The sequence below is a fragment of the Toxotes jaculatrix genome, chromosome 19, assembly GCF_017976425.1.
Source record: "Toxotes jaculatrix isolate fToxJac2 chromosome 19, fToxJac2.pri, whole genome shotgun sequence".
NCBI classification, from domain to species: Eukaryota; Metazoa; Chordata; class Actinopteri; family Toxotidae; genus Toxotes; species Toxotes jaculatrix.
The window spans coordinates 5,507,442-5,529,399 of record NC_054412.1 but is presented as its reverse complement, the minus strand read 5'-3'; the positions used below and the strand labels follow the sequence as shown (position 1 = coordinate 5,529,399).

Genomic DNA, 21,958 nt, shown 5'->3' with positions numbered 1-21,958 from the left:
TGGGACATTGTTGACATTGCATGTTTGAACTTTGAGACAATCTCATATTGAAAGAAAATAACTCCATCCATTGCTTTCCAAGGCAGTTTCAAAACTATGAATCCCATTTACTTTTACCTCTTCCTCTCACAAAAAAAGACATTTTGAGGTTTTTTTGATGGTTTGGTTAATAGGATGCCACAAACACCTCCGGCGGTGACAGGTAAATCTATATGAAGTTCATAGAAACATGAGGTTGAAATCCCGACTTTAATTTTGTATTGTTGATTGATTCTCGCCATGGTAACCACAGGATGTCACTGTCTTTATATCACTACAGAACGTAATATTCATTTTACATATTATACTCAGTCACAACTGTATTGTAAAACTTTTTCACTATATGCAGATACTATAAAATTTAACCTGAGGGCATGTTCACAATATCCCATTGTTTTTCTGGCTGTGGTTTATGTTGAGCACTAAGTAGATGATTTTCTCTGCCATCATCACTGCATGAAAAAAAGTCCAATAACCTGCTAAATGTTGCATGCTGATAATAATTTATACATCTACAAATTTCTACCAATTCCACCTCAAACTGAAATAAATACACAATTAAAGATACAAAACCAGTCTAACGTTAAGAGGCCTTTTCAGAATTTCTAAAGACATGACCAGCTGAGCAGAAGAGTTTAAATTATTATGAAAACAACCTGTGCTTTTGTGCTTTTAAAACTGGTTGAGAACTACTGGTAAACATTTACTGATACATTATTTAAATGCAAAAAATCATTGCAAAGGAGAAGCTGCAGCTGTCTTTTACAGTGGCCAACTTAACCTGTCCACATGCTCACCTTTCCATTCATCCATCCTCCCCTCCTACAGGCCCTCCACCAGTCTTTTCACTGAACAAATCACACCAGACACACTACAGATGACCCCTAGACTCAGTATACCAACATCTATCAGCCGGTCCCTCAAAGTGAGGCGACCCCAGTGTAGTCTGAGGTGAAACAGACACGGCAGTATGAGCGTCATGGCTGACCCGGTCACGCTGCCTGTCAGACCCATCAGCAGGGAAAACCTGGGCACCAGCAGGGCCAGTAGGTATGATGTCATCAGCAAGGCGCCGCGGACAAGCAGGGCCGGACGAGACACACCTTGACCTCCGTGTTTGGAGTACAATGAGACAGCAGAGTCTGGAGACAGATTGAAGACGAGAAGTTGAGAGGAGACACAGAGCTGTTGGTGTCAGGTTGTGTTGACCCTCAATTAACTTTTGTTTATGGTTTCTTCTGTTCTGACTCATTGTTTTCCAACTGGATCTGTGCAGAGGTGTCACTTTAAAACTACCAAATATCATTTTCATTATTCACAGTGTGACATCAATGTAATGAAGTAGCACATGTACCATTTAAATAACACGATTTAAAGGACAACTGCATTTTAAAAAGATACTGTCAAGATACTGGGAAGATTTAAATGGCCTCTTTTTTAGTTTTTTGTTTTTATGTTTTACATTTACCCAGAGCAACTATTTGTCATGAAACTACATTACATCACCTGGGGAAAAAGGAAATATCGTAATCTGATGACTTCATGAGTGTTGATAGTCAACAACAACCAAAGTTCAAGCATGGTGACGAATGTGTAGACAGTCAACACATTAACAATGTTTGCCAGCATGTAACATGGGTGGTGTTCTGTGGGTCAAACAAACTTTTAATAGAAAGTAAACTGGGTACTCATGGTCTGCTCCAGAAAGACCTTTTGTCACACTGCAGCAATGAGTAAATGTCAATTTTCTTGCTCACGGGCAACTTGACAATGTGAGGAGGCAAAAATGTCAGTGATTCAGTTTCTTTTTTCAGGGACCATTCAGGGATTTGAACAGGCAAACCTCCAGTCACAGCTCTGCTTCTCTGGGCTTCAGGCTGTTTATAAATATATAAAGGACACGGCAGCTTCCTGGCTCCACGTGTGATCTACATAGCTGTCAATGTAACTTTTAGGCATAGATCTAAAACTGATCTTAACCATCACACCTCACCTATTTCACAGGTAAAAAGAAAACTTTTCTGTGGAGCAAAACTCATGTAATGAATGTAGACGGTCAGTTGGTTGAATATAAATGAGATCTGTCTGTAGCGTTCACCTCTGAGCAGACAGGTTTGTAGTATTCCAGCAGCAGAGTAGAACGGCAGAGGGTAGGACAGAAGGGCTTTCGCCAACAGGCACAGATTGACCAGAGGTCGAAGGTCAGAGGGCAGGTTGTCTGTGATGACCTCACTAGTCTCTGCCCCCCAGGTCAACACGGCCTAATGGAGGAAGAAAACAATCCATATAATCAGTCAATCTCACCATTTGCCTGTCCTTTCTTCATACTTCTAATTAGACCAGATGTTTTCAGGTAGAAAACCTGAGCCACATGTGTGCACCTTTTTTGTTTAATTAGTTTTTTATTGTTGTACATGTTTTTGTACAGGGGAATATTGTGTGTTGTGTAAGATATTCTTCTCAGGTGGAAAATCTTTCACATTATCAAATGAGCTGTTCAACCAATAAAGCAGCAACTAACCAGCAAAGAAAACATGGTTTTCATTATGCAGGCAGCACCATGGGTCCAGCCCAGCATAACATTAAACTGTCTCCTGTCCTCCATACTGCCCTCTAGAGGAGGGAGGAAGATCTGTGAGGTGTAGGAGAAGATGATGACGCCCACAGAAACGAGGAAGTCCTCCGGGTCCACAGACAGAGACAGAGAGGACCAAGACCAGCTGCTGGCTAGGCTCAGACAGTACAGCACGACCAAAAGGCTGACAGAAAGTCAGAGACAAAAGGAGAGAAAAAGAGAATAGACCATGCTCTTTATTTATATATGACAGTCCGAGAAGAGCTGTTTACTCTCAGGTACACAGGACAATAAAGGCCGAAGCCCAACATAAAGACATACGAGGACATCACGCAAGAAATAATAAACAAGCGGTAGAAAGTAAAACAACAAAAAAGAGACAGTAAATTTTAATCAGTCAATTTTTAACTTCATATAAAACATTAGTGTCCCAAAGGGAAACATATATCTCCAAATTTGGAGATTTTAAAAATGTCAGACAATGATGTTTGATTTTATTTTTTTAATTTCTGCTCCTGTGGCTGATTCCCATATAAATGAAAGCAGCAGGAAGAGATTCAGCAAAAACAGGAAAGGCCATGGCTAAATATTTCTCTCTCTGCTGAAGTCTTGAATTATCGAGGACTGAACTGAGAAGTAATGTATATGTGCACAAGACAAAGAAAAGCACTAAGAGATCAGAGAGCTCTAAGAACTCCATAAGCTGAAGAACCCTAAGACCCAGTTCCATTTCCCTTGTCTTATGAAAGGCACTTGGCATTAGAAATAAATCAAACAACCAGTGACAGCGGTGTGTAGCAGGTGGGAGCAGACCGCTTAACCAGCAGCAGCTGCAGAATCATCACAAGAGTGAGAATGAGAACAGATTGCAAAGACCGCCCTGTTGTCTTGATTTGACGTGACTGGTGAGATTGTCAGCTGATGTTGATCAGCTGACAGCATGCACAACTTCACCACTCATTCAGAAACAAAGGTGTCTGCTTCTATTATTCAATCACCTGATCAGTATGTGAGCGAGGGAGCAGAGCAGGCTGAGTGTGGACACTGGTCTGAGATCAGTCAGCAGCAGGCAGGGCAGCAGGAACATCAGCGAGATCAGAGAACATATTGATCTAGGAACAGCCATTCCTGACAGACTGTCAGACAACAGACTGGTGGAGACAACTAGATACAGGGTACAGGTCATTAACAGTTCAATGACCTGGAGGAAGAAAGTGAACAGGGTGCAGAAAGAGATGTTTACTTCATACATTTCTACGCTGTAAATCTTAAATCGTATATAAATAATGTTAGAGGAATCTAGACAAGTTAAGTGGTCTGGGATTAAGTCCCAAAAATCGTATGTTTGTCAATGCAATGATCCAAAAGAATGATGTAATTTCACAGGTTTCCAGTGCAATTCAGTGAATGAAGGGTTTTTCTCAACCGAAAATAAATACTCTCAAAAGCGACAGGGTGTTTAAAGTTACTGCCACTTCTTCCCAAAACTTCAAAGACTGTTTCACTTGTTTTAAAGAAAATAAGGTTTCAAGTCTCAGTTTATAGAACTGTCCAGACCGATTTACAGAATGGAGGATGTGTGAGTTTGTTTATATTTAGGTGTTATGTGTGTGTTACCTGAGCTACATTAACCATCCAGCCCCCCAGTCCAGACCAGTTTGGCCACAGTCCTTTGCAGCAAGCCTCCACTATGTCCTGGTAGCTGTGTCTGACTCGGACCTTTGACACCGAGCCAGACCCCCCACTGAGAGACACAAACACCTTCACAACAGCAAACCATGATAACGTGTGTATGATACAAACTGATGATCAGCTGATGATCATGATGAACTGATGGTTACCATTGCTGAAAAAACTGAGACAAAAGCTCCAATAAAATTCAAACTTAGCGAAATGCAGCTAAATAGAAAGTTAACTAAAGTGATGAAGAGCGTTTTCATCATGAATCAGTAACCTGATTATGAACTAATATTGTAGTTGGATAACCAACATCAAATAAGTAGCATATCATGGAAAACCCCTACCTTTGTTCCTCTTCATATAGACAGGACACCAGGATTCTCCCTGTGTGGTTACAGACCCAGGCCGACAGAACCAACAGAACCAGACCTGCGTAACCTGACTGGACCAGAGCAAAGGGTAAACCCAACACAAAGATGCCCTGAGGAGAAGAAAGAGAGAAGGAAAGATAGAACATGGAGAAGCAGGTTTAAGAGGTTAGTGAGAAAACTAAGAAATGAGAAGAGAACAAGACCCCAATTAAAAAGATGCCTCAAAAAGTCTCACGTGGAGTGCCCTGGTAGTCCATGGAAAATAACATGGAATATTTCTGGTTTGATTCTGGCAGGGGAGCTTTGTGGCATATCATTACCTCCTCTTCATCCCTGTATTTGCTGCCTCTACACTGTCATACTATCAAATAAAAAGAAAACACCCTCTGCACTTCTTTTGATTTTCAATTATATTCCACTGTGTCACTTATTACTGTGTTGGTTTACAGCACAAGGCAAGTTTTTCCTGTTTCAGATTTCGTAGGTGCAAAAAGACTAGAGTGCAATAAAGAATTGTGAAAAAGACAAATCAAAGAGGAATTTTATATATATGTGCACTGTATCAACATGTTAAAGCATGTAATTCCCAGGCATGTACTGTGGGTGGGCTGTAGAAAAGGCTCTTCAGCGCACTCACCATACTCACCAATGACCCGCAATTGCAACTGGCGGAGACACCTAAAAACCTTCAGTCTGGTCTAGTCTACAACAGGGTGTCCTGACCCAACACATCATTGGGGTGAAAAACTCCTGAGCCAGCAAAATCCTTGGCCTGAGTAATTGTTAAATATATTACAACAATGCAAAATGTACGTAAATCACAGTTGAAAAGAACACGCTATGAAGGTGTGACACAAATATATACAAACTCTACAATACAATTTTCAGCAAAATGTAAAAGGGTTTGTGAGAGACCTGATGAAAATCTTGAGAAATGACATCTGTATCAACACATCTTTTAAAATCGGGGTATGGTTCCTGTAAACAAGGTATCAAAGAACATACAACGCATTAGATCTCAAAGTCAGACAATCTTGACACACTGCAGGGTGCTCATTTTACGCAGTCATAACTTGTCTCTCTAAGAAATAATCTCAGAAAATCATTGAAATTCAAAAACTTTGAGAAGAGGAGAAGAAAGAATAGGGGTGACAGTTAAAGAGGAAAAGGAAGAGTAGAAAGGACCGTTCACGGTTTGATGATGAGGAGGCGAGAGGAGACTTTTGGCATGATGCCCAGAGAGTTCGAGGAGGCAGGAGACCAGCAGGAGCAGAAGGAGGAGAAGAGTCGGGGTTTGGCCCATCACCAAGCAAAAACGTAACTGACTGCCAGAGAGAGAAGCAAGGAGGAGAGGGAATGGAGATGAAAGGGGGAGGGAAGAGAAAAAGAGCATAGAGAAAGAGAAGGAAAAGGGGAGAAGGAGGAAGGAGAGGTGCGACCTCGTGACTAGAGAGCAGGAGGTTGAAGGAGGAAGAGGAGGAGGAGGAGGAGATCAGAGGAGACAACCAGCTACTTTGATGGAGCTGCTGTGTTTTGAATGTTGGAACATGGAGACACAGAGACTCACTGAGAGAGTTATGGAAGCACATCATAGACCGCAGACACAAACACACACTGTGGATGCATAAACAGACAAGCACACATTCTCTCTCTTTCAAGTTACTATTTTGTAACTGGTGTCTGTTAGGCATATGCTGATAGAGCTTTGATGTTCAAATGGAGCTGCTGGGGATGAAAGCAGTTTGAGAGAAATCTGACGCTCAAGTATCTGATTTCATCTCCTCTCTCTCCCCCTGCACTTCCCTCTGTGTTTCTGCCAGCTAATTCCTCATTGGTTACTCTGAGCACAACCTGAACTAGCTTCCAATCACAAAGGGGTACAATGAGGGAGGAAAGAAATCCCTGATTGGCTTTGAAGAAGATGTAGAAAAAGATGATTCTTTTCAGCTCCATCTGCCAGAGTCTGACCCCGAAGACACCTCTAAAATCTGCTTATTCAGGCCATGTTGACCAAGCACACATGCTCTTTTTCATCCTCCACATGCCTAACATCAGCCACCAAGCATCCAGGGGATCTTGGCGACACATGCTGAAAAAAAAAATTTAGGATTATTACATATTCACTGCTCCTGTCTGGACTTCCCCGGTGCAAGATTTCAACTACTGCCCTTCAGGTCATGCACAATATTTTATGCAAGTACATGCCCTGTGCACAGAAAGTGATAGAGAAATGTCTTTCCCCTCCATGGGGGGATTAGGGGGAGCAGACGTGAGTAGAAACAGGCAGGCTTGACATTTAAAAAACTCAAAGAGACTTTTTTTTTTCAGCATGACAAATGTTCAATCAAAATTGTTGGGCCAAAATTTAAAAACTATGAAAAAGGATGTGTCCAATTTGTGCCTTTGTCTCATAAACCTTTTGTTGTGGACAAATGTAATTTTCACAGGATTTTTGTTCACAGGTAAAGTACATTTCAGAGTTAATGAAATGCATTGAGACATTAGATTTTGTTACTTTCTTTGTTGTTGATCATGATCATGAAAAGTTTCATAGTATAGTGAGTAACACGTAATTAGACAATATCGCTTTGGGCTCTTTCAAAGTATAATTGAGATTCTGGACTTTTTTTCTAGCCATTTATATACATACAATCAGAAGATTAATTGATAATTAATAATTGTTAGGTGCAACCTTAGATGACACTTCATTAATATTTCTAATGAGGATAATAGTGACACTGATGATGATGATGATGAGAAAGGAAGAATGTACCAAATAACTGATGGAAGTGTACTTTTTTAAAATGCATTAACCTGCAGCTTTTACTCAGTCTAAGATTTTTGCAGGGTCTTGGGATAAAGTTGGCAGAGTGAAGAACAAATAACTTTTGACAGCAATCCTTCCAAAACAAATTGGGGACATTCTTTATTTCCCCATGGCATGTGTTTGGACTTGAAAATCACATTTTAGAACTTTCAATCCAGTTCAAGGGCAAAAATGTAATAAACAGACAGTCCCTTCGATCATAGGCAGTTAAATTAATATCAGTCTCTCTCAGTGTCTAAAACAAAAGGTCGACATCTCTTATCTAAACTGCAGCTCCCTCATTAACAATCAGGTTGGAATTCAAACTGAGTTTCATATTCCCAAGCCTTGAGGAGTGGGAGCTGATTTTTGCATTTCTGGCAGCAAATTTGCTTTCTAATAAAAACTTTATTAAGCTGGCAGATAGTCAGTTATATTGGCATCAATAAACAACTACTGGAAAATACATATTTTCTTTGTAGCCTTGATAGGAGATAAAACTGCTGATCTTTTTTCCCATTATTAAGACATCTGTTAGAACCTTAAATGGATCTGTGATTATTTAATTGATAGGTGTTTATACATCAGACACAGTCTGCTTCTTTTATCGTTCCTATGTGGTCATCCATCAGTTTCTGAGGTCATAAACACTTCAACCATCTGGTGAATCATCCCCTTAAATAAAAAGAATCTTTTTTTTTTTTTTGCTGTGTTAGAATGCAGCAGTCACCTCAACGTATCTCTAACCTCAGCCAAAGGGATTATAGAGCAATCTATTTGGTTAAGGTTCCTGATTAGAGTGTGCTGCAGGTAATGAATAACCTATAAATCATCAACCGACCCAACAGTCCTAGCAAGAACATGACACTATTTTAGCAGAGTTTTAAAAAACACATACTAAAGGAAAATACGGTAAAATAGGAACTATTCAAATCACAGACTGGTTGTGGGGACAAATGGAATTCAAATATAGCTTGAAGCACTGAGGTAACAGAAGTAAGAATTAATAGATTTGAGTTGGCAATTTAAATCAGTAATATGGAAAACATCACAGACTCGCCTTCCATCAGGGATCGTGTTTCTGTGCCTTGTCTGGCACAGAAACATGGGGGGGAAAAAATCCTGGCACTCAGATAGATAGACTAGCATCAATAAACCAAGCAGAAATACTTGTTTATCCATAACATATCTTCTGTTGATCAGCAGTGATGGTGGTGATTGTAAATCTATGTATACAGCAATCTGACGCAAAAGCATCTGATGTAAAGTCACCTCATTTCCTGAAGGAATGTTTTGCTTGCACTTGTTTTCATTTGTTAGCATGTGTGTATATGCGTGTGCGTGTGTATGTGTGTGTGTATGCCAGCGTTTGCTGTATTGATATCCTCATGTCATAATGTATTCCCTATGGACCCAGTGACGCTGTTCAATTACACTACAGTTATTCAGTGAAGGAACACATTTACACGAGTGCAGCGGTTGAATAAGGCCCAGCATTTACAGCATAATAAGCTATTAGCATTACCGCCATGAGGACACACTGTGAATGGGAGCTTTTCTTTTTTTTTAAAACGATTTGATTCACGCTTTATTTGATTACGGGGACTGGAGAGTGCCTGACAAACAGCCTGCAAGACCACAAAGCATTGTTTAGTAATACTGAAACACAATGGGAGCGGATTAAATGGTCTGCAAGCGTAATGCTTTTTGAATGTAGTGTGCAGCTTGGCGCCTGAACAGATGCCATTTCCATTTTGCATTTGTCTTCCATGAGAGGAAAGACAGAAAGACAAAGTTTGGATGAAAAAGGAGGAATGAAATGCTGAAACTGAACCAACAAAATGATTGCTCATTATTATTATATAATTAAATAATTTTTGTCCAAGTCGTTCTTCATTCTAGGCATATTACCATTTGGCAGAGGCTTGTGCCCAAAAGGATGTTTTCCCTTACATATACATATCAGGAGCCATTTGGGATCATGTGTGTTGCTCAAGGAAACGGGGATCAAAAACTGTTTGTGACATGACATTGCAGTCTGAAAAGTAGGAACATGTATTCATAAGTCTAAAACACTATGGTGTAGTTCAGCATTGGCTTGCATTAATCTGAAACGGTCCTTTAAAGTCACTCTTTTGTCATCTCTTTGTTTTCACTTTTCTTATGTATAGGAAATATTTCTGAGCATGCACATGTACTATGCAAGTGTACCTGTATAGCATTTGTTACATTCCAGCCAGCCTCCCAGGCGGTGATGGTGGGAGAGGGACTCAGACCGGCACTGGTGCTCTGACATGGATCAGCCAGACTCACCCTCGCTCTCTCTTCTTCAGGGCAGGTACAGAACTGAGAGGTCACCTCCACCATTTCCTTTCCTTCGCTTTGCTCCTCTCCATCTTCAGAGAGTTTTTGCTTTTGTATATTCCCCCTGAGCAGCCCAGCCAGCCTGTGGGATCTGCTCGTGTTACCCTGGTCCTGGTTGAAACTCAGGTTCTCCTCACTGTTGCTTCCCATCTCGTCAGCTTGCATCTCAGAGGATCTTTTTCCTTTGCCGTAACTTGTGGTGTTTTTTAACCAACGGGAGTCTGCAGTGGACACTGCGGAAGTTATGGTGATGGTCCTGGCTCCAGTGGAGATTACAGTTGCTTTGGTTTCTTTAAAAGTTGGACTATTATCCTGTAATGCGGTGCTGGATCCTGCTGGATTCCTATTGGGGGCGTTTTGCTCAGTCAGAGACAGGTTGTTTTGACTGAATGAGGCTTTGTTGCTTCTGTTGGCCTCACCATAGGTTCTGTTCAACTCATCACTATGGGTCAGAACCAGCATCTCTTCATCCTCCTGAAAGAATCTGCTGATCAAATCCACTTTATTACATTTTGAACTAATGGTTTCTGTAAAATAAGAAATAACTATATCCTACCATGTGACTCACCTTGTTGTCCAGTCCAGCTGCAGCCTTGACACTGCCCAACCCCACAGAGACCCAGCAGCACTCCAGGGTTGCCCAAAGCTCCGAGCCCAGTGAAGAGAGTCCATCTTCGGCTTCACAGTCTGCGCAGTCAGCCTCTCTGCATGTGGAGGTCTAAGGGTCTGGAGGGAGCTTGACTGACACTGGACCCATAAACACACTCATACAAAAACTCACAGACACACAAACTCACAATATCTGCCTACAAAGTAACTGTTCAAACACAGGACCCACAGACACAATGCCATAAGCACACCTGCTCACATGCACAGGTGTGTGAAGCGATTGACAAGTTGGTGAGCTGTAACATTATAATATGCCAGTGTTTTCAACAGTGAAGGAGTAAACAGCTATAATGGCCTGCATGGTAGATAAGTACACTCACTGATGTGGTGGAGGGCAAAAAATTGGCTTACTTCTTTTTTTTTATTTTTTTGCTATATAAATAAATATAATCATTTTACACACCACTACAAAGTATAAAATGCTGTAATAAAAAAAAAATCCAACCTACAGACTTAAGTAGTTGTTTTTGATAGTTACCAACTGTAGGTCATAATTTAACAACTTACTATGTTGTTAAATTATTCATCTTCATCTAGAGTCTCATTTTGAATCTGTTAAAGCATCAAAGCAACAAGAATTTTTTTGAGTTAAGCAGCAAAACTTCTCTACAAAGGATAAAATACTCCTTTTTCATTTCATGCCTCTCTATACTCATCTGCCTGTGCTTTTTAAGTGATCACACCAAGTTTTGCCCCAGAGTGTGGTGAGTTGTGCAGGGCAGCAGGAGGAGCCATAGAACAGAAGTGCATGTGACTGGATGAACTCAAATGGACCAACGCTTGTGTCGGACTCTGCCCTGCTCTCCTCAGATCTGAAGTTCTCTGTGCTCCATTTAGTTCTTTTCAACTCTCCTCCTTTTTTCTTTCCCCCTCTGTGCTACTTTGTTTGTGGTAGCCAAAGCTGTGCTGATGCAATCTTTCATTTGTTTTGTAGCATCTCAGGCTTTTATTTCCAAAACTGCTCCAGTTCCACAGCAGCACACTGATGCATGTTTTAAAAACCCTTTATGGATTTCAGTGCGGCAGCACCTGCCTCACGCTCAGACAGTCTCACATGTTCATGTTTGTTACCAGCTGTTACTTAAAATTCTGCTTACAAGCTCAGTGGACCACAGCAAAAAGTAATCTGATTACCCCAATTCAGGTACAGTTACAAAGGAAACTGATTTAATTAACTGATGTCAGTGCTGGTAAGGAACTAAGTACATGAGCTCGAGTATTGTACTTAGGTACAGATTTTAGATATGCTCTTTCACACTTCTACTCCACTACATTTAAATTTTGTACAGTTTCATTTGTTTTACATTTATTTGATGTACATAGGCTAAAAGTAATATCTAATACACAAGAGATAAGGGGATCATATCAGTTTTAAAATATGATGCACTGGAACAGATAAAACTGCGTAACTATTTAGAAAGTCGTTAAAATTAGCTTCGTATCAACCAGCGGAAACGTGAAAGGGCTGTTTTCACCTAAATGCATCACAAATCTAACTTTGTTGGGGGTCCTTCTGTTTCCTAATGGGCACCTTACAACTGATGGTGCATTTTGGTGCTAGATGTCTGTTCTTCTGCCCGACTAAAATTCAGTGCAGGAGTTTGAATATTTAATTATTTATTTACTTATTTATTTCAAAATAGTAATTGTATTGCTACGTTTAGGTCACTCAAGTAAAAGATGTCAACCACTGTCTATCTAAAAATAAAATCATTATTCTTTTTAGATAGGACCCCCCCCACCCCCCCACCTCTCCCATATTTAATGCATCTCTCCCCTCTGCTCCTGTTTTGACCCTTGAGAGAAGGAGTGGAGAAGAGAGGAGGAGGAGGAGGAGTGTACAGAGCGGGAGAGTTTGGGTCAACTTCTCTCAAACTTTTCCTCCATCAAACTCAACACGAAGCCGCGCGAGAGGACAGCGCGGACTGCACAGCGCGCGCGGCGGGATATCAAACTTTCAGATTGCACGGAAAATGAAGCGGCTCCTGCTCGCGCTGTTGACCGTTTTTCTGTGGCACCGGTGCCGTGCCCAGCAGAGAGGTGAGTCCTCAGACACTGATAGACATGATTACTGATCGATAACACCAATACACGGCTCGGCGAGGATCACTCACCGCCGAACAACACTCAAATGAGCTCAGTGTCATTCACTCAGGGCGGCTGCTCATCTCCCTTAATGAGCTAATCAGTCTAGCTAGCTACACCTTTACACGGGCTAGCTAAATGGGTAAAAAGTCACGTCTGACTGCTTGGAGGGATATTTAAACCTTTGGTAAGCAAGAAAAATCTCACAAAGTAGAAAAACCATCGCCTTTGCTTGCTTATGTTTCCTTATCATTAACAGAAGAGGGCAAATCATGTGGAAAATCTCTTCAGTGGCAGAATTACAACAAACCTACCTGTAAATGAGCGACAAAAACAAACAAACAAACAAACAAAAGCCTTTAGCCTTTAACTTGAGTGACAACAGAGCACGGATGAAAAAGAGTCAGATGCTTGTAAATTACTTTAGAAAGGTTTTGGCCTGTTTGGTTTGTTGTTTGTGATGTTTTTGTGAAAGACATTGAAAAGCATTGTTAATCATCTGGGGTCAGAGAAATGCTCATATTAGCTGTTAATTTTAGACTCATAAATCAAATTAAGGGACTGAACTTCAGCTTGACAGACCTTGACATAGCTGTACTGTTTGTACTAATAGAACACAAATAGATGTCACTTGGCTGGCCTTTTTGTGATGACTGCTTAGCAAACAGAGTTTGTGATTATCCAGTGTGCACTTAGTATGTCATTTAGTCTCACACGTTATGTGTACCCCCTTGGGAGTCTTGCTTTTCACCCTGTCACATATTTCCAATGCATGAGACACACACACACTGCAGACTGTACACACTGGTATGTATTCAGCTGTATAAACCATATGGCTCTGTTCCATAGGTAAAAATCAGAAGATGATTTAGAAGATGCGGTTAGTAAGATAAGATATTTTTGGCAAACAGTCAGTTATCTGCTTTTGCCTTTGACTGTGTACCATATTGGTTTTGGATTTTCTGTGGTTCGCCAGGATGTTACTTTCAGAATGATGTTAAGTTCTTATTGTAAGTGATGTTTATTTATTTATTTTCCAAGTAAAATGGGTAAAGCATACATTTACAGGTTATGTACATCTGTACGGGTTGTTGACTGTCGAGTTTCTATGGTGTGTCTGTGTTCTGTTAGTTTACTGACTGAGAGGCGGGCCTTGGCACATTCCTACGAAAAAGCTATCAACCCCCTCGCAACATGACTTAAAGTGTCTGTTCACCCAAATTATCAAAAGAACATTTTCTTATTAATATCTAACAGGCTTTAGCCAGACAGGTAGTGGTTTGTTTTTTTTATATCTCCATGTCTGAATTTTCTGCCACCACCCCAGCACAATGAGGGCGAATTTAATTTCATTTGTGGCTCTCAATTTATTGAAGATGACATTTAAAGCGGTTTGCATCAATGTGCCAGAAACTGTGTAAACTGTGTCCCAGTATCTCTGGATAAAAGAAGAAAACTGTTCTGTGTGTTCTGTCGAAAATCCAGACTAACAGGGATGCTGTTTCTGGAAAGACACATTGATGCTGAATGTTTTTAAAATATTATTTTCAATGCTTTGAGCAACACAAACAAAATTCATTTCATCTCTGTTGTATTGTTGTGTGGCAAAATCTCTGAATGAATCAAAACCCCAACAAATAAATAAAGCCATGTCAATATGCATGCTTGGATGCCACTGAGGTTACGTGAGAAAATATTTTATGTTTATTTATTTATTTTAGTAATTTTGGTTTAAAGATCCCGAAATGCTATTGAAGAAAACGGCTGCTGCTCTTCTGCTTGGTTATTTGTGAGGCTGTGAAAGATTAATTATGTGCTGTGTGTGGTAGGGCTGTGACATGGTCAACAATGAAAAATGAGCAACAAAAGCCTTCAGCAGAGATGGGGACTGACAGCAGGGACAAAATCAATATAAGATGAAGCACAATGAGAGTCAAAGTATTCATGCAAAATACCAGTCTTTGAGTTGTAAGGCAAATTGTCCCGTTTAACCACAAAATGATGTAGAATTGGGCATTTCTGTGAGATAAAAACAAATACTTTCACTGCATGAAGAAGCCTTTTGAACATAGGAGTGTGTGTAGAGTTTGCTTGCACGTGTGTGTCTATGGAGCGATTGTTTGGTGTTGGTGACTGTTGCTTGGAACATGAGACAAATCTAATGCTCGTCACGCTTTTTTCTATTTATCCTCTTCAAAACATCTCCAGCTACTGTTAAACCCAGGAGTGCTTTGGACCTCCTGCAGAGGGGAGGATGGGGGGGTTACCGTCAGGATGTGTGTGTTTCTGCATACTGTGTGTGAGTGTGAGTGAGAGGGAGAGAAAGTGAGTAGAGGAGGGCGGGAGAGGCCATCTGTGTGAGGAGCCTCATTACCAGGCGTGTCAACCAGGCATGCTCTTTATCAGCGACAGAGCTCAGAGAGACACCGGGAGATAATCAGAAAGAGAAGAGGAGGAGGGCTGAAATAGAGAGGAAAGAGGAAGGAGGGTGCGTTCAAGAGTCATTATGCATTGGAGGAAACGTCAGCGGTAGAGGGAGGATGGGTGAACAGGTAGAGTTCAGAGGACTTGAGAGAGAGGATGTGGTTGAAGCAGTGAGATGGAGTCAAGTGGGAATTGAAGGGAATTGAAAGTATACACAAACAAAAACAAGGTGAATGGAAATGGAACATTTCAGAACAGTTTCCTCAGTATCAAAGTTTGAAAGATGGAAAAACATTTTTTTTTTGCAACATTACACAAATTCAAGCAAATTTGCAGGAGAGCTGGGCAGAAAGATTGCTGAACACTGTAGATCCTACTGGCCTCTGATCAAACCTTTATCGCAGAACCGATTAATGAACTAGGTTAGTACTGAAACATTTTGTTTACTGATCGATTGGTCAGTCAACAGAAAATAAATTGACAACAATTTTGATGATTGAGTCATTGTTTAAAAGCCTAAAAACCCTATTTATTTGGATCATCTTCTTGATATGAGTAATGGGATGGCATGTTAACACATTTTTCTACAGTTTTTTCTCCATTTTTCACTGTTTCTGCCATTTTATAGGCACTGGAAGAAAAAAATTGTAGCTTAACCCATAGTAATCATTAGTTGTAATCCTAAGTGTTGAGTCAAAAACTAATTCCGGTGCAGCTCCAGAAAAGTCCAGTGCAGTCAGCAGTAAACAAACAAAACTGGCTCGTACACTGTGAATTACTTCGCTTATTTCAAGACCTTGTGTTCCTATAGTCCACGTCAATATGAGTCTTCTTTCAATATAAGCGTTGAACTCTGACTTTCGGAGGAGTCAGTATAGTGCATAAGACTCTAGAGCCAAGCCAAACAACTATATTGATAAAAGATAGTAAAATGTCAAGAATGTGCGGCTGTCACTGGGGAAGATTTGAAAAGTTCTGAGAAGTTGCCAGAAAAGTTGACTTGTTGGAGCTGGTGCGTATTAATGTGAATGTTACCAGCCTGATTTGCATGAATGGATGTGAAGTAAACTCACTAGAGAGAACAGTGTGGAATGAATCCAGACAAGGGTTGTAAACCAACTGAGAAATCAACGTTTTTATTTTGCAAATCCGTGTGACTTAGTCAAAATATCACTGTCCTGCAGAAACCTCATACTGCGTCTTCAAAAAAGCAAACATGTCAGGAAGGCTGAGAAAACGTATTAATTTCCCTGTCGATGTCCGTCAGACTTTGGCATAATCAAAGGTGTGGCCTGATCTTATTAGAGAGTTTCTCTTCGGGTGGATCTGTGCTGAAAATATATTAAAAAAAAGTAGTTAATTTGTAGATAAAAGGTCTCTTCAGAGCAAATACAGATGTGTTTATGGTTTATGGTAATGTGGATTTAATCAAGCCAGGCTAAATGCGATGTGATGTGAACCCACCAGAGGTATCGCAGTGAATGCGATGTGAATCCAGAATGGGTTTTTCTGCCCATCAGAGAAATCAACATTTTTATGAGGTGAATTCATCCCAATGTCATGATGTTTCTAAAATATGTTGATCTCAGTCTGCTGTGTTAATGTGAAAGCAGCCGAGCTTAGCTGAATGGATTTGATGGAATACACCAGAGGGAAAGCCCTTAGACTTTTTCCTCAGACTGGGACCCAAATTCAGTGAATATAATAAATGTGGCCTAGAAAATAAGTAGAAGGGAGGGAGGGAAGGAAGGAAGGTGACGAGGAAAAAAAGAAATCATGAAGATCGGAAGGATGAAGAATGGTTTAGTCTTGCTGGCTTTGTACTGTAATAACAGGTTCTATGGCAAAATTATATGTAGTTTGTTAAAACATGCAGATGAATGCAGATTGTGGATGCGATGAGTGCTGTATTTTAGAGGTGGGCTTAGAATAAAAAACAGAACAAAATTTTTGTTGTTGGTACACTTTAAGTTTATGTATTCGTCTCCGCTGCTGTTTTTGTAACTGAGCAACTGTTATGTTGAGCACCATAGACACATAATGAGGGATGCAACTACCAATAACTTTAGTTATCGTATCTTTTTTTTATTATAATCATTTAACCATTTTGTATATAAAATCTTTGGTACATAAAAAGAAAATAGTGTGAACCAGTGCCTGTGGCGTTTTGATTTAATTATAAAAATTAACTTTTAACACTTCATCCTTCATTTGGCCTCCCACCAGGAAGGAAAGTTTGTCTTGTTTTCTGCACACTCAGCCTGACACTTGTGTGTGTCTGCTTGTGCTTAGAAAATGTATTATGCTGAAGAGTAATTTTATTTTGGCAGATTTCATGTATGAGAAAAGGCTCATTACAGCACTTGTATTTGTATCTTCATATATGCTGGTGGCTTACTGTCATACCGTGTTTGTGAAGTTGTCATCGGCTTTAATGCAGCCAAGAATTAATCAAGGACATCGTGTCAAAGACACATATCACATGACAACCAACAGGTGTGTGTGTGTCTCTGTCTCTCCGTGTACTTTAGAGGAATCCTGTGGGAGCTAAAATTAGCCAGGTGCTAAGTTGGAACAGCGCTGCTTCCTTCCTGTCAATAAGAAAGACAGAGGAAGCTGAAGAAGAAAACACAGAGGAAGGTTGCAGTGACTGTGACATTTTGAATCTTAGTTGGTTAATGTCTTTCTTGACACTTGTCACAGTTTGGGGCAGAAGTAGGTCAGGATGCTAGCTTGCAGCTAAATGATACCTGCTGATTTCAAACAGTAAGGTATGCTCTGACAGCATATTAGTTTTTGGAATGGGTGTATCAGGAGAGGCATATAGGGAATTTCAACATAAATAAATTGTTTGTCATTAATATTATGACGCTGTATAAGTGCTGTGAACAAAAAAAGTCTGTTATCAGATTGATCAGGCGGCAAAAGCCCCTATGCTCCGTTTTCCGTGAATTTGTTTAGCTTTGGTGAAAAATCCACAGGATTGTGGAGGATGGCAGATTGAGGAAGGAGTGAAAAGTGAATGAAACCATTATTTCTGACACATTTTTCCATTTCAGTAAAAGAGTAAACAGCCCCTGGGGTAAAGGACAAGTAACGACATTTTCTTTATTACAGAAAGCAAAGGGGTTTCTGGTCTCAGTTTGGACGAACAAAACTGGTGACTGGAAAAAGATAATTGACTTGACCATGGTGACATTTGTTTATGGTAATTATACAAGTGTGTCCCTATTAATTTGAGAATAATGCAGGCTGTCTGATGTGGACAAATGCTGTGTTCTTCTGATTGTAGAAAGAATGCATAAAAATGCAGTACATAAACAGTAACGTTTCATGGGACAGCATGTGTGATGATAGTCTCATAATGTTTGGTTCAGCTTGTCTTGCATATTTTAATTACTTGCATTTATCATTGTTTGTATATTTGTTAGTGTACAATAGCATGTTAATATTTGACTTGTGCTTTTCCCTGTGGGGCTGTGCCGCCTCCTACAAAGCACATCTTCCAACTGAACAAAATCTAGGTCTGTGCGCGCGTGTTTACGCCCATGAGTGTGAGTGTTTCCTAGCTGTTTTGTTGTCAGAACAGCATTGATAATGCTGAGGAGAAAATCAATAGTTAATTCTACCAGGGACACAATAGCTGCTCTGCCCAGCTCCATTCTACTGTGGGCTCAGACACAGAAAGAAACAGGGCATGAGTTGATGAATTGGTAATTGTGTGCGAGTTCATACAGGTTGTGTATGTGAGTGAGGGACTTTGCACCAGCTGCTGCACCCAGGCTATTTACTGTACCTACAAAATAAGCAAGACGGTGATATGGATTTGTTGGAAAGTACATGAAAATTGTATAATAAGTTGGATGACAAGACTGCAGGGTTGGAGTACAACTCCCAGCATAGCCTGTTTTTCATTTCCATATTATAGGGCACATTCAGGTCAGAAACAGTCCCATGTGTTTGCAATTTGGACTACATGGAAAATAATGGTAATTTATACAAGTAAATTTGTCTAATAGCGTCAATGTTCCATGTCAAGAGGCTTCAAAATAAAAATAAGTATCTTGTGAAGTCATGTTGTCTGTGTGCTTCAACTTGTAAATTTCAGTGGGGCATTTCATGAGCAGAAATAACAACCAAAATTACCCATCTTCACTCTGAAGCACCGGTCCGGTGTGAGTTTAATGGTTTCACTCCTCTGACCCTTTTAGATTTACTCACGCATCTGCTGCTGCTGTGTGGATAAATCGCTCTCCAGTAGTAACTTTTGGTAGCTAACCTGAATAGTAAAGAGCAGAAAAACATCTGTCAAGGGGGTGACATAATCAAACAGAAAATCAGTTTTGTCATGCACATTTTCCGTTTTCTAATCAAATGCCAAGGGCTGCACCTGCGTAACTAACTAATTATGTTCATTGTCAATAAATCTACTAATTATTTTCTTGATTAATTGTTTTGTCTATAAAATGTCTGAGGAAAGAGGAAAAACGCTGTTTCAATTTTCTGAAGCCCAAGGTGACGTTTCCAGAGGTCTTGTTCTGTTCGACAAAACATTTCAAACCCCCGGGATATTCAGTTTGCAACAAACAAACAGCAAAAACAGAAAATCCTCACATTTTACAGACTGGAATTATGTAATTTTTTACTTGAAAAAACTACTTAAATGATTAATTGATTAGCAAAATGGCTGCCAATTAATTTTCTGTTGACTGACCAATCAGTTTATTGACTAATCGTTTGAATTCAAATGCAATTTCCTCAATACTTGGCCGACGTTTCGTATCATGTTTCAAGTGTTTGTTAGGACTTTTTGAAGTTGAGTTCTTGTGCTCTGAAATTCACATCGGGGCGGTGTTCATTTTAAATATTTGTCTCTATGTGTACAATAGATTGATAGATCTGAATGTATGTTCGCTACAGGATTTCGCTCTGTGATCTTGTGGCTAAAACACTGCACGCCTGATGTACAGATGTACAGCTGCTAAAACAGAGGCTACTGACCCTTACACACCCACAAACACACGTCTGCAGCTGCAAAGGCTTTGGATTGACCTCCGTTTCTTCATCTTTCTTTTTCTCTCTGTCGTTCTCTCATCTCTCTCTCTCTCTCTCTCTCTCTCTCTCTCTCTCTCTCTCTCTCTCTCTCTTGCTCTCTGATCTTTCTGGGTGCTTACATTTTCCCAAGGAGCTTCCTGTGGTAACACATGGTGTCAATAATGAGCCCCCCTACACATACACACACACATATACACACACACACACACACACACACTCGCAGACGCTTTCCCCTCCTCTGTTACTCATAATCCTTCACCCCCTCTCACCCACTTCTTTCTTTCCTGCCCCCTCTCTGCTTTCTTTTTCCTTCTCTCCTTTCATCCCTTGGCCCCCTGATTGCTGTCCTCTTCCTCTTTTCTCTCCTCACTTGCTCCTCTCCTTCTCCTCAGTGTATTCTTCTTTTTTTTTCTGTATTGCCTCCGTTTCTCTTTGTCTCTTTGCCTCATCTTCCCCTTCACTCCTTCTGCGGACATCCTTTGGTTGAGTAGACACTGAGAAGGCATCCTGTTAAATATTAAATTATCAAACAAAAGTTGAAATTTCTGTAGTTTCCCATAGCTGATATCTGCATTGTTTATAAAATCAGGATCTGAACATCTTCTTTTAAAAAGTCAATAACACATCATGGAAAATGTATTAGCTCTGGCTGATGATGGACTTCTTGCACATCTCTGTTTATCAAAAGCATTCTGCGCTCCGCCGTTTATCTATTTCATATCCTTCCTCTCTCCTCTGTGCCTCGCTATGCAGGTTTCCCCCCTCATCTCCCCCTCATTCACCTCCTCTTTGCTCTCTCTTTCTTTCATCCTGTGTAGGAGTACCACTGACAACCTCTGCAGCCCTAGTTGAGCTCAATGTCTGGCCTCAGTTTGTTTGTCTTGCTACTCCTTCACCGTTGGTTCCTGGAGGTCTTATTGTGTTTTCCAGCTCAAATCACTTCAGTTCAAAACCTCTGTTTATCCACAGCAGACACACTGAGAGCAAGCTGTCTTTTACTGGAGAAATCTGTCTGACACAGGCAGTTCAAAGACAGCCATAAAAGAAAGACAGACGCCCCCCCAGCCCTAGTTTGGATTTTTTAGTTTGTTGGGTTTGGTTTGTGTATGTTTTTTTTTCTGAGTTAAACTTTGGAAAGTAGTTCTCAGTTTGTTGATATTGGTGTGGGGTTGTTTTTCTATAAGCTCTCATTATGATTGATCTAGTTTGTGTATCTACATCTGTGGGACGCACCAACATGTTTTTTTTTCAATCAGAGACCATTGGGTTTTGGGTAAAGTGAAGTGATATGAGGTTTATATTGAAACTATTGTAGTTTTACAAGAAATAATACAAATTACAGGTCAGAGGTGTGGACATAAATTGTGCTGGAGTCAGACTCAAGGCTTGTGACTATGGTTGAATACTGTGATTTGAAACTTCATTAACACTGCAACACATGAAAGTCATGCTGCATTTGCTGCTAACAGTTCCTCCTTGTAGTGTAACCAGGGATGCACAGACAACAATCAACAGTAACACCATAGAAAACATCTCAATATGATGATAAGGAAGCAAGAGGCAGTGTGTAGGATTTTGTGGCATCTAGCAGAGAGAGATCGCAGATGGCAGCCAGCTGAATACCTGTCCCCTCACCCATCCAAACATGTAGGAGAATCTATGGTGACCTTTGTGTAATGTAAGAATGTGAAAGGCTGTCTCTAGAGCCAGTGTTTGGTTTGTCTGTGGTGGGCTCCTCGGAAGAGGACACAGTCCTTGTATGAGGGGACATTGGACAATTCTTACTTTCAGGTGAGTATACACTAATGAAAACATAATGGTATATTCCATTTCTGCCAACAGATCCCCCTAAATCCTACACAGCCATCCTTTAATAATTAGATAAAAAAA

At 40.3% G+C, this 21,958-nt stretch overlaps 2 protein-coding genes across 9 annotated transcripts in view; one reads left to right on the top strand and one right to left on the bottom strand.

Annotated features, from left to right (window-relative positions):
- Nucleotides 1–861: 861 nt before the first annotated feature.
- LOC121199942 (vesicular inhibitory amino acid transporter-like) lies at nucleotides 862–10,749 on the bottom strand. Its single transcript, XM_041064959.1, has 9 exons — nucleotides 10,696–10,749; nucleotides 10,404–10,582; nucleotides 9,683–10,319; nucleotides 4,639–4,775; nucleotides 4,232–4,358; nucleotides 3,613–3,815; nucleotides 2,561–2,798; nucleotides 2,138–2,300; nucleotides 862–1,181 (listed from the first exon to the last, which is right to left on the bottom strand). The coding sequence occupies exons 1-9, from the start codon at nucleotides 10,747–10,749 to the stop codon at nucleotides 862–864; spliced, it is 2,058 nt and encodes a 685-aa protein (XP_040920893.1).
- A 1,620-nt stretch (nucleotides 10,750–12,369) lies between these two features.
- The window catches only part of lama2 (laminin, alpha 2), a 150,280-nt gene continuing 140,691 nt past the window's right edge, over nucleotides 12,370–21,958 (top strand). For all 8 annotated transcript variants that reach the window (XM_041064268.1, XM_041064266.1, XM_041064267.1 and 5 more), the window contains exon 1: nucleotides 12,370–12,544. In XM_041064268.1, coding sequence (XP_040920202.1) covers nucleotides 12,478–12,544 — 67 coding nt within the window. In that variant the 5' untranslated portion in view covers nucleotides 12,370–12,477. The remainder of the gene's footprint in view (nucleotides 12,545–21,958) is intronic.